The 12,156-nt window shown below is 46.0% G+C and overlaps 1 protein-coding gene across 1 annotated transcript; it reads left to right on the forward strand.

The window, feature by feature from the left end:
• The first annotated feature begins 773 nt into the window (after positions 1-773).
• Positions 774-1,685, forward strand: LOC103632883 (mavicyanin). The gene is made up of 2 exons (XM_008654596.2): positions 774-1,059; positions 1,161-1,685. Exons 1-2 carry the CDS (start codon positions 882-884, stop codon positions 1,487-1,489), a joined length of 507 nt encoding a protein of 168 aa, XP_008652818.1. The 5' UTR covers positions 774-881; the 3' UTR covers positions 1,490-1,685.
• The last annotated feature ends 10,471 nt before the right edge of the window (positions 1,686-12,156 follow it).

Consider the following 12,156-nt stretch of genomic DNA (forward strand, 5'->3'; position numbering starts at 1 on the left):
TCTCAGGGTATATCATAAAATGGTTCTAACGAGCCTAGATGCATGGATATTGGAGATATCCTATATTTATGGAGGAAATTAAGCATTTAACTCAGATTTGTTTGTTTTCATGCATGTCAATCTATTTTCTTTCAATGTACATTCTTGTCATCCTAAATTTATACGCATGCAGCAGGAAAATGATTTTTTCTAAATTATAAAGTATCTATTATATTAGAAAAGGAAAATATACAATTTGATATAAGTAGTTGTTTATTAATGAGATGCACTCTTTTCTAAATTATAAGATGTTTTGAGTTTTCTAAATATATATATTTTTTTATACAGACTTAGATATTTTGTTAGGTACGTAATAAAAATAATATATTAAAAAACCATTTTGCAATTGTTTCACTGTTCCCTCAGTTATGTAAAAAATAAGATAAATTTGTTCGTAAATACGAGTTTAAATCTTAGTTATTAGCTCTACATTCACACTTAGCCACAAAACACATATATTTTTGTATTTTGTATTCTATACTCAAATATAATGTATATATTTTATAAAAAAAAGAAAAACTCAATAGAACTTGTCCGTCATGTCATACCTATGTAATATATGAACGGGTGGTCAAACTAGTTGCACTAATTTCATTGCGACATTGCACTCACCGTCCACTTCCACTTCCGACGATAGTAAAAAAATAGTCGGGCAATTGGCACGAGGCCACATTATAGAAATAAAATGCTAAACGATCTATATAAATAGGTCATCCAGCTAGCACGGTCAGGTGTGCAACGGCAACAGGGGGCAATTGGTCCGTTGGTAAGGTGTCGTTATCTCCCGTCCACTGCCGCCGGCGTGCCTCGGAGACTCAACACGTCGCCAGACTAGACGCGCCATGGCCAAGAACAGCTATGTGGTTTATGTCCTAGTGCTGCTCGTCGCGGGCTACACGGCGGCGCTAGCCTCGGCCACGACGACGACGTTCATCGTCGGTGACGACCAGGGCTGGATGACCGGCGTGGACTACGTCGCTTGGGTGAAAGGAAAGACATTCGCGATCGGAGACAAGCTAGGTGAGTGGTCTGCTCTGCTCTGCTCTCTTAATGCAGGGTTCATCGCATCGCCCTGCGCTGCAGCTGCACACGGACTGGCACGTCGTGGCAAATAATCGCAGTGTTTAACTACCCGAGCGAGGAGCACACGGTGACGGAGGTGAGCAGGACCGACTACTTCGCCTGCGCCGGAGGCAACGCGCTGAGCAACGACCGCAGCGGATCGACCAACATCACGCTCACGGGGCCCGGCACGCGCTACTTCCTCTGCAACATCCCAGGCCACTGCACCATCGGCATGAGGCTCGCCGTCACGGTCGCCGGGGGCGGATCGCCTCCGGGCGCCACGCCGGCCGGTGGCGCGGCGGGCGCCACGGCTCGGCCGGCGATGGGATCCTTCATCGTCAAGACGACCGCGTGGCTGGCTGTGATCAAGCTCACGCTGTCCTGATGAGGTGATGACGCCGTGACTGATTCACACCCGTCTCTCACGGTTCATGGTTATTGTACTCCGCAAAATTGGCCAGATTTTGATACGTTTACCGGAGATTGTTTGTCCTTGCAGAGGATCCCTTTACTCGTCACTGCTCTTTACATCTCTTTGGTTCGTCTGTGATTTGCGAATATATTTCACGGTACTTTGTTGACGCTAAATCCGTCAAACCTAACCCTCCAACGACTAATACTCTGACATGATACGGTAGTAATGGTTTCTAAACTTTACAAAATAAAATTTGAGGATCGGATCGGCTTACGATCGAGATCTATTTATATTCAATTTTGAACTAAAATTAATTAAGAGTATAAATAAATTATGAAGAAAATATTTAGACCGTGATTCATTACCACCGTTAAACACAGCCGAGCGCGCTCCACTGCGTCATCAATAGAAAACCCGTGAGTAGTAAACAGGGTCGATCAATATGGAGAAGAAGAACAATAGTATGACTATTGTAGGATTATTATAGGGTGAATAGTAATTTTATAAATTTAAGTTAACGAGCTAGCAAATTTAAATACGAAACTAATTAAGTGTTAAACCTTGACTACACCACTCTATCTAAAATTTACTAGCGCCCTTGAAAGGATTAAGCTAGAGAGCAACAAGAGGCAAAAGCTAGCGGGACCTCACCTAAACAGTTGTAGTTTACAAGATTAATTAATCAAAACAACTAGAGCACAACAAGTGCACCAGACCTCTTATAGCATCTCCAACAATGCCTTAAACTAGTGACTCAAATTGAAATATAGGGCTCTACACAGGAAAAATCACTCCAACAGTGCCTCAATTCAACAAATTTTGTCAAAAAACTATAGGGCACCCTCTCAAGTGCCTCAAATATACTACACCGTAGTGAACTGCCCTATAATCTAGATTTGGGGCTTTACTGTTTGAGCGGGGTGTTTTGTTGGTGTCCTAAATTCTATAAAATTTACTTATTTTTAAATTATAAGGCATTTTTATAGGTCACGTTGTTGGAGATGCTCTTAAGCATACTAGTAAGAAAGCGATAAATACTAAGCGCAAGCTTAACAATACAAGCAAAATATATTGCAAAGAAGTTGTTAACACGCCAAAATGTAAAATATAGAAATTACGCAACATAACTAAAAGTGCAAGGAATAGTGGAGATGATGACCATCAAACACGACCAGACCGGGTCCCCAAAGTCGGCCAAGCCACCTTTTGAATTCGGCCACGTCGACTTGTTGTTGCAAAGCAGCCTACAGTCGACCCATGTAAAATCTGATCTAGCCAACTTTCAAAATTAGCTAAGCTGGTTTTAGTTGGATTTTGAACCGATTCGGTTTCAAATTAGTTTTTGAGATAGAAAATTTACAAAGCGTGTATTGGAGTTGTTTCCTACTAGGATAAGATCATCATCTTCATATGAGAGGATCACAGTCGATTGACGTATCCAATTGATCAAAAATATATCTACGATCCTTTTTCTCTCTATATTGTTGTTCGTCGCCTCTTTGCGCGATTTGATGGTGTTCTAGGTGACATTGCCATTTCTATGACAATCTCCATGTGTTCCTCCTTGATTCGTCTTCCCAGAAGGTCTTCAAGAGTTTACCTAGTGAAGAATAGGAACACCATCAGCTTAACCAAGTCTACATATCACTTTTGACGATCAACTACGTTCGTCATTGCGTTCAAGGTCATGAGTCGACCATGGACGCACTAGACCTTGTTGGTGGAAGCAGATCTCTTCCGATGACAACATGTATTTTGTTGATTTCGGTGGAGAAGAAGACTATCAAGATTCAATCTACTAGCAACATGTTGGGTAATGATAGATCTAAAGATGGAGAGGATCACACCGACCTCATCAATCCCAAGAATATCAACCACCTAACATCACTTGAAGATCTTCCTGATGAGCTTCTTTAAAAGATTCAAGCCAAGCTTACTGTCTACCTGAAGGCTTTTTTGGAGAGTTGTACTAAAGATCATTGGAATAAAGTGACTTAATTTCGTGAGCCTAACTTCAGTGATGTTGTTGCTTTTACATCCACTACACCATCGGTAAAGATTGACAGAGAGGTAAATGATCTATAGCTAAGGCAATTATTCTCAGATGTTACAAGATTAGAATGTTATTATTGATAATAATAGTGCAACTTTTCTAATATGATTATGGCATGCTTTGATAAATTACAAGGTAAAAATAATAAATTATGTTGATCTATCTATTGAATAATATGCTTTTAAGCAACCTTAGTATGGCATGTCTTATAATTGTTATAAAATCAAGGGCTTTTTGCAGTAGCTAACAAAGCTATTGGCCTCTTCGATATTTGAAACTGATAAGGCCAATCTAGGTGGAGCTAATATATCTATGCTAATGACCATTTTTTCTTATAATTTGGATTGAAATTCATGAACCGATTATGGAACAACAATGAATCAAGTTGTAGCAGGGTATAATATAGTTCTTTCTAACCTAAAATGTAGCCATATCTCCTATTACCACTTTTAATGAAGCTTTGAATCAGTTGAAAGATGATATGTCTAAATCCATTGAAAGTACTTTGGTGTACAAATAAGCCTAAATCAATTAAACCATTGTAAGAAGTAGAGACATCTTTTTGTTGTCAAATTTAATAATATCAATTTTAGGTGCCTCGGGGTGTTACCGATAGCTTTAAGCTTGTTAGTTAGCTCATCATTATGTTTGCTTAGGATTTCCATTTTATTAAGTAAACATTCATAATCTTCTTGTGAGCTAGCTAATTTAGCTTTTAGTTTGCCATTTTGTTAATCAACTAGTCATTGGTAGGTGTCCTTGCATTAGTTTCACATTGTTCAATTTTATTAGATAACTCAACATTATGATTCGTAAAAATCTCATATTGTTCAAGCAAATTTGTATAAGCCCTTTGTGAGGTACTAATTTTGATTTTAATATTTTTAATTAAACTTTTTACTTAGTACAAACTTCTTCAAAGAACTTGACTGCTTGTGCAAGTTCTTCATTAGATGGGTTTTCATCATCGTTATCACTATTACTATCATTGTCACTAGTGGGTGTATCTTCACTGTTACCTCATGCCATAAGGCACATGTGGTAAGAGTTTGTGTGATGATGAATGTTATGGTCATGTCTCTTTTGTTGGGCTTCATCTTCACTTGATGAATCATTATAAGTCTTGATTGTTGTAAGATCCTTAGCATACACCTCTTTTACTTATCCTTGGTTATGGGCTTGTTTGGATAACCTTCCACAAAACATCTGTCACACACGGTTTTAGAAGGCAAACCGAATGCGAACCATGTACGTGCCAGGATCAGTTATTCACGTACACAGCAGTTACATAACATGGACATCATCACACTATGCTCAAATAGTATTAAAAAGGAAATAATAGTCGATTACACCATACGTCTGAGACGTCCATATAGTTCTTACAATAAATCAAAGTGCGGAAAAGAAACGTAGATAACCGCGGCCTTCACAGGCAGCCGACTGGGGGGTTGCCGCTAACCCACGCCTAGAACTCGTCGTAGTCTTGGAACTCCTGGAAGTCTCCTTCCACAGCTTCATCTTCGCCTGAGCAGTGGTTGCAATGCTGACAACCTGGGGATGGGGGGGGTTGGTGTGTAGAGCAAGGGTGAGTACACATCAACATACTCAGCAAGTATCATGTTTGGCTGTAGTGGACTAGCTTTATGTGGGGGTAAGTCAAGCAGTTGCTTTTAGTTGGTCAGATTATTATTTACTAATGAAAAACCCAGGTTTTAGCATTAACCCAAGTTATTAGCCTGATGTACCCTTTCCAAACGGAAAGAATACCACTTACCAGCACCATAGTCATAACCAAAACCATTAATCTCATCGCCACCTGTACCAAAGTATCTCTGATCAAGTACCACTAATCACTGGAGCTCCCTTGGCCGCTCATAACCGCGAGCACGGCTGATATATCAGTTTTCAAACACTCTGCAGAGGTTGTGCACTTTACCCACAAGCCGTGATTCCCTTTCTGCCCGGAGAGAGCTACTCCCCATTGACCACTACCTAGGTGGCCTAGTAGGGCATCACTACGTAGCCTTTACAAAGATTCCCAGGGGCTGTAGCCACCCGTTAGGTTTCCTAAATGCACCGCACTCCTCCCCAAGGGGCGAACCCAAACTTGGCAGAGCGAGCCGCATACACCGAGCCCCATTGACGGCACGACGGCTAAGTGAACTACACCCCGGATCCTCTAATTATTCAGCTAAGGGCATCCCATTCCACCCTCATGGTTGCACTGTTTTCCTGGGCGGTCATCCATAGAACAGGTCCTTACGGAGAGGCACTCGAGAAACCGCTCGAGCCCCCTTGAAGACCACAAGTATAACATCATCATAAGAAAGGGGAAAACAGCGTATCATAGATAATCTCATCATGTTCATTGATTAGAGTTTGAGCAATAGCATAAAGCTAAACAATAATAATCCAACCCGGATAGGTAAACAAGGACATGGATCACAAAAGCTAGTAAATCCTTAGGTATAAATGTGTAATGCGGGAGGTGAATTAAATAATGAATAGGACAGAGATAGGTCAAGGGACACTTGCCTCCACCAACCGACTGCTGCTCAGGGGCTTCTCCTGCGAGTTCCTCGGGCTCTTCAACCGGATCGTTCTCTATGCGATTGCAAACATACATACATCCACATATTTAATACAAAAGAACAGTACACCATACAATAGAATGCAATAAGTAAACAGACGTTCCACGCGGGTTCGCGAGTACGGTTAAGAGAGAAAGAGGAAAAGACAGTCGAGAAACGATCACGTTACATGATTATAAATTAACCACTCGCTTAATGGAAGGAAATTTAATGTAGACACTATGTTTAGCGTAAAGTAAAGTCATGTTTCATGTCTAATCATTATAAGCAGGTGGAGATAAATAAAGAGGATGGTCGCGCGGCGAGACGCGCGACAGCATACGTCGACTAAACTGAGTCCAAAGTGGAACGTCGCGTGAATACACACGCGGCGTTACACCTTAAACAACCTGAAATTAAAATGGATCGTTGCGCGACGAAGCGCACGACGCAGCACATAGATAGAATCTGAATTTAGACAATCCGTCGCGCGGCGAAGCGCGCGACGCAGCACGCTAACTAACGGAGTTTGACATTAACTATCGACTAACAAATAATCATCGCGAGCGCGGGCGAGCGAGGATACGGTCGGGCGAGGCCGGGACGGGGGCGGGGCGACCGGGCCGGGGCGGTTGAACCGGGGGGGGCGGTTGAACCGGCCAGGGAGCGGTTGAACCGGCCAGGGACCGCGCCGGGGCCACGCCGGGGCCGCGCCGCCGCTCCGGGGGCCGCGCCGGGCGAGCAGGGCCGCCGGGACCGCGCCGCCGCGGGGGGGAGCAGGGCGGGGCCGCGGGCGCCGCCGCGAGGGGAGGCCGGGCGGGGCCGCGCCGCCGCGCGCAGGGGAAGCAGGGAGCGGGGCCGGGGCGCCGCCGCGCAGGCAGGGGGGCAGGGGCCGCGCGCCGCCGCGCGGGCAGGGGGCGGGCGGGGCCGCGCGCCGCGAGCGGGGAGGGCAAGGGCACGCGCGAGCAGGGGGAGAGAGAGGGCGCGCGCGGGGGAGAGAAGAGGAGGGAGAGGGAGAGAGAGAGGAGAAGGGGAGGGGAGCTCACCTCGGGGTCCAAAATCCGGTGATCGCCGTCTCCAAATCCTAGGGCACCCCGGGGAGAGAGAGGTGGAAGAGGGAGAGGAGAGGTTGTTGCGCGGGAGATCCAAATGAGAGAGAGAGAGAGAGGAGGGGGCGCATGGGGGGGTTGGGCGCCAGGGGCGCGCAGGGCCGGGTCGGACCGGGCCGGCTGGGCTGGGCTGGGCTAGGCTGGGTCGAGCCACTTCGCGGATTGAAAACCCACGACGTGCGCGGACCACTAAACGGAATTAAATCGCGAATCGAAATCCGGAACGGAACGAGACAAACACTCAACATCAGACAAAGAAAAGTGCTTCGGCATGATGCAACACCCATGACACTTAGGTTTTGGTTTATACATGACACGGGCACTTGTCGCTATACTGGTTTGAAATTGGGAAGAAGGAGCAAACGGGGAAAGAGAAAAGAGAGTAACGCCCGAATTTGGTGAGAGAAAAGAAGAAAAAAATTCTACCCCCATATTCAGGGCGTTACAAACCTATCCCCCTTAAAAGAATCTCGCCCTCGAGATTCAGGGTTGGCTAGCAAAGAGCTCAGGGTATTTAGCCATCAAATCATCTTCACGCTCCCAGGTTGCTTCTTCCTCAGAGTGGTGATTCCATCTAACTTTGCACATTCTGATGGTCTTCCTTCGGGTGACTCGGTCTGCGACCTCAAGGATTTGCACTGGCTTCTCCACGTAGGTCAAGTCCTCTTGGACTTCAAGACCTTCCACTGGCAACTGCTCATCTGGCACACGCAAGCACTTCTTCAACTGAGACACATGAAAGACATCATGCACAGCTGACAAATTCTCTGGCAAACTGAGCTGATAGGCCACTTCTCCACGTCTTGCAAGAATCTGATACGGACCAATGTAGCGGGGTGCTAGCTTGCCTTTCACTCCGAATCTTCTGACTCCTCTGATCGGTGACACTTTCAGATAGACAAAGTCTCCGACTTCGAAACTCAGCTCTCTTCTTCTTGTGTCTGCATAGCTTCGCTGTCTTGATTGCGCTATCTTCAGATTCTCTCGGACCATCTTGATGTTCTCTTCGGCTTCAAGCAGAATGTCTGGCCCAAACACCTGCTTTTCTCCAGGCTGATCCCATTGCAACGAAGTTCTACAACTCCTTCCATAGAGCGCCTGAAATGGTGACATCTTCAAACTGGCCTGGTAACTGTTGTTATAGGAAAACTCTGCATAAGGCAATCTCTTGTCCCATCCGGACTGATCTTGCAACGCACAGGCTCTCAGCATATCTTCAAGAATTTGGTTGGTCCTTTCGGTCTGGCCATCTGTCTGCGGGTGATAAGCTGAACTGAAATTCAGATGGGTGCCCAAGGCTTCATGCAACTGCTGCCAGAAATGAGAGGTGAACTGCGTTCCTCTATCTGATACTATCTTCTTTGGCACACCATGAAGGCAAACGATCCGAGACATATACAACTCTGCCAATACGGCACTGCTGTAGTTGGTCTTGACAGGTATGAAGTGGGCTGACTTGGTCAAGCGGTCCACTACTACCCAAATGGAATCGTAGCCGGCTCGAGTGCGAGGCAATCCGACTATGAAATCCATACCAATTTCATCCCATTTCCACTGAGGGATCTGCAACGGTTGCAACAATCCAGCAGGTCTCTGGTGCTCTGCCTTAATTCTTCGGCAACTATCGCACATAGCCACATGCTCTGCGATTTCCCTCTTTATTCCGTACCACCAGAATTTCTTCTTCAGATCCTGATACATCTTCTCACTGCTAGGGTGAATCGAATAAGCTTTCTCATGAGCTTCCTTAAGGATCAACTCCCGAATGGACTGGACATTGGGAACACACAAGCGGTCTTTGAACCATATCACGCCTTCTGCATCTTCTCGAAAATCTTTGCCTCTGCCATCTAGAATCAGTCGCCGGATCTCACTGATTTTCTCATCATTCTTCTGCGCTTCTTTGATTTCGCGCTCTAAGGTAGGTTCCAACTCAACTGTGACTCCTCGCGAATTGTTCAGAAATCCGAGACTCAACCTGTCAAACTCCTTGGCCAACTCATAAGGCATCGGACGAGCGACCATCAGATTGACTTGACTCTTTCTGCTCAAAGCATCTGCCACTACGTTTGCTTTGCCTGGATGGTAATGAATCTCCAACTCATAGTCTTTGATCAACTCTAACCATCTTCGCTGCCTCATATTCAACTCTGACTGAGTGAATATATACTTCAGACTCTTGTGATCTGTGTAAACATCGCATTTCTGTCCATACAAATAGTGCCTCCATGTCTTCAGTGCGTGAACCACTGCTGCCAACTCTAGATCATGGATTGGGTAGTTCTTCTCATGAACCTTCAGCTGTCGGGACGAGTAAGCCACAACTCTTCCCTCTTGCATCAACACGCATCCCAAACCTGTGTAACAAGCATCGCAATACACCGAGAAGGGCTTGTGCACATCAGGCAAGACTAGGACAGGCGCTGTAGTCAACTTCTCTTTCAGCGCTTCAAAGGCCTCTTGACATTTCTCGGTCCACTTGAACTCAACTTTGTTGCATAGCAACGCTGTCATTGGTTTCGCAATCTTCGAAAACCCTTCAATAAATCGCCGATAATATCTGGCCATTCCAATGAAGCTCTTGATTTCCCGAGCATCTGTTGGCGCTTTCCAGTTCAAAATGTCTGCCACTTTCTTCGGATCCACAACCAATCCTTCTTTGTTGATTATGTGACCCAAGAACAGGACCTCACTGATCCAGAACTCACACTTGCTCAACTTTGCATACAACTGGTGCTCTCGCAATCTCTGCAATACCATCCTCAAATGATCTGCGTGCTCTTCTTCGCTTTGAGAATAAATCAGAATGTCATCAATGAATACCACCACAAACTTATCAAGGTAATCCATGAATACACTGTTCATCAAATTCATGAAGAATGCTGGCGCATTGGTCAAACCAAAAGACATCACTGTGAACTCATACAACCCATACTTGGTAATGAATGCCGTCTTCGGAATGTCCGAAGGTCGGATCCTGAGCTGATGATAACCTGACCTCAGATCAATCTTGGAGAACACACTTGCTCCTCTCAACTGGTCGAACAGATCTTCAATTCTGGGCAAGGGATACTTGTTCTTGATCGTGACTTCATTCAGAGCTCGGTAATCAATACACATCCTTTTGGTGCCATCTTTCTTCTCCACAAACAAGACAGGGGCGGCCCAAGACGAGGTGCTTGGCCGAATGTAACCTTTCTCTGACAGCTCATCAATCTGCTTCTTAAGTTCAACCAACTCTGGTCCGGATATTCTGTAAGCTCTCTTAAAGATGGGGGCGGTTCCAGGAAGAAGCTCTATGGCAAACTCAACTTTCCGCTCTGGTGGCATACCCGGTAAGTCCTTTGGAAACACATCTGGGAACTCGGACACAATCTTGATCCTCTCAATTGGGTCTGCTTCACTGCTATCAACAGCTAGCTGATAACAACTTCCTTTCTTTGGCTCAGGCGAGACTAACTCGGTCACCACTTCTTCTCCTAGTGGGGACACCAACTTGATTGTCCTTTTATCACAACTGATGACTGCCTTGTACTTATCTAGCCAATTCATCCCTAGGACGACATCTATTCCCTAAGTACCCATTACTATAAGGTTGGCGGGAAACGCTATCCCCCTTATTTCCACACTTATATTCAAACAAATGCTATCGGCTCGAATTCTACCACCGGCTGAGTCAATTTGAATGGGGGTTGACATGGTGGTAATTGGAAGATTATGTGCTTCTACCCATGATGCAGTAATGAAAGAATGCGTTGCTCCAGTATCAAATAACACTTCTGCAATATGGGAGTCGACTGGGAACATACCTACTATCATGCCGGGGGTCTCCTGAACTGCTTCAGCCTCCAAGTGGTTCAGTCTTCCATGATTGTAACGTGGCTGAGAGCGATTGCCTGATCCAGGCTGAGGCACATTCTGCTTTGCTGGGGCATTGGGGCCTGACTGCTGCTGGGCTGCCTTCTTCGGACATTGCATCACCCAATGGCCTTGCTCTCCACAGTGGAAACATGCTCTGTTTCCAACCTGAGCTGGTGCTGCCTGATTGTTCTGTTGGTTTGCTGGGGCAGGTAGGCGAGGTGCCTGCTGATTCTGCCTCTGAAACTGACCTCCTGACTGATTGCTCTGACGGTTCTGGTACTGGTGCTGAGGATACTGCCTTTGGAACTGCTGATGCTGCTGAGGTGGACGCTGGTTCTGCCTGAACTGCTGAGGTTGATTGCCTGAGAAACGAGGACGATTGCTGCTTCCAGGCTGGGGTCCACTGATCTTGCGCTTACGATCCTCCATCTCCTTACGCTTCCTCTTTGTCATGATTGCTCTGTCAATTAGGTGCTGGAATGTCGGGAAGGTGTGATTCATCAGTTGGTACTGCAGAGGGTCAACCAAGCCTCTCAGGAAACGGTACTGTCGCTTGGCGTCGGTGTTGACATCTTCAGGAGCATAGCGAGACAACTGCAGAAACCTGTCCCGGTACTCACTGACAGACGATGGCCCTTGCTTGAGGGCCAGGAACTCCTCCTTCTTCACTGTCATCAGACCTGCAGAAACATGGTACTGACGGAAGCTTCCTCTGAACTCTTCCCAGGTGATGGCGTCAGGGTGGGCATGGGTGGCGAGGTAAGACTTCCACCATGATTGGGCTGCTCCTCTCAACGGACGGGGACCATACAGGACTTTCTCCCTATCATCGCACTGAGCGGTATGCAACTCCCGCTCCACAGTGCGCAGCCAGTCTTTAGCATCCATGGGGTCAGAAGAGTGAGCGAACGTTGGTGGATGACCTCTCATGAATTCAGCATGCTTGTCTCTGACATTTGAGGCATCTGAGGCTGAGGTGGGGCCTGCTGCTGCTGCTGCTGCTGAATGGCGGCCAAAGTCTGACCGATGGCTTGAACTGCCTGA

Source organism: Zea mays, chromosome 7 (assembly GCF_902167145.1).
Source record: "Zea mays cultivar B73 chromosome 7, Zm-B73-REFERENCE-NAM-5.0, whole genome shotgun sequence".
In the NCBI taxonomy this organism is placed as follows: domain Eukaryota; kingdom Viridiplantae; phylum Streptophyta; class Magnoliopsida; order Poales; family Poaceae; genus Zea; species Zea mays.

Bases quoted from the DNA above. Each gene is read 5' to 3' on its own strand.
- LOC103632883 (XM_008654596.2), top strand. From the start codon at position 882: ATGGCCAAGAACAGCTATGTGGTTTATGTCCTAGTGCTGCTCGTCGCG. The intron at 1,060-1,160 runs GTGAGTGGTCTG...AAATAATCGCAG, and splicing joins CGCGATCGGAGACAAGCTAG to TGTTTAACTACCCGAGCGAG.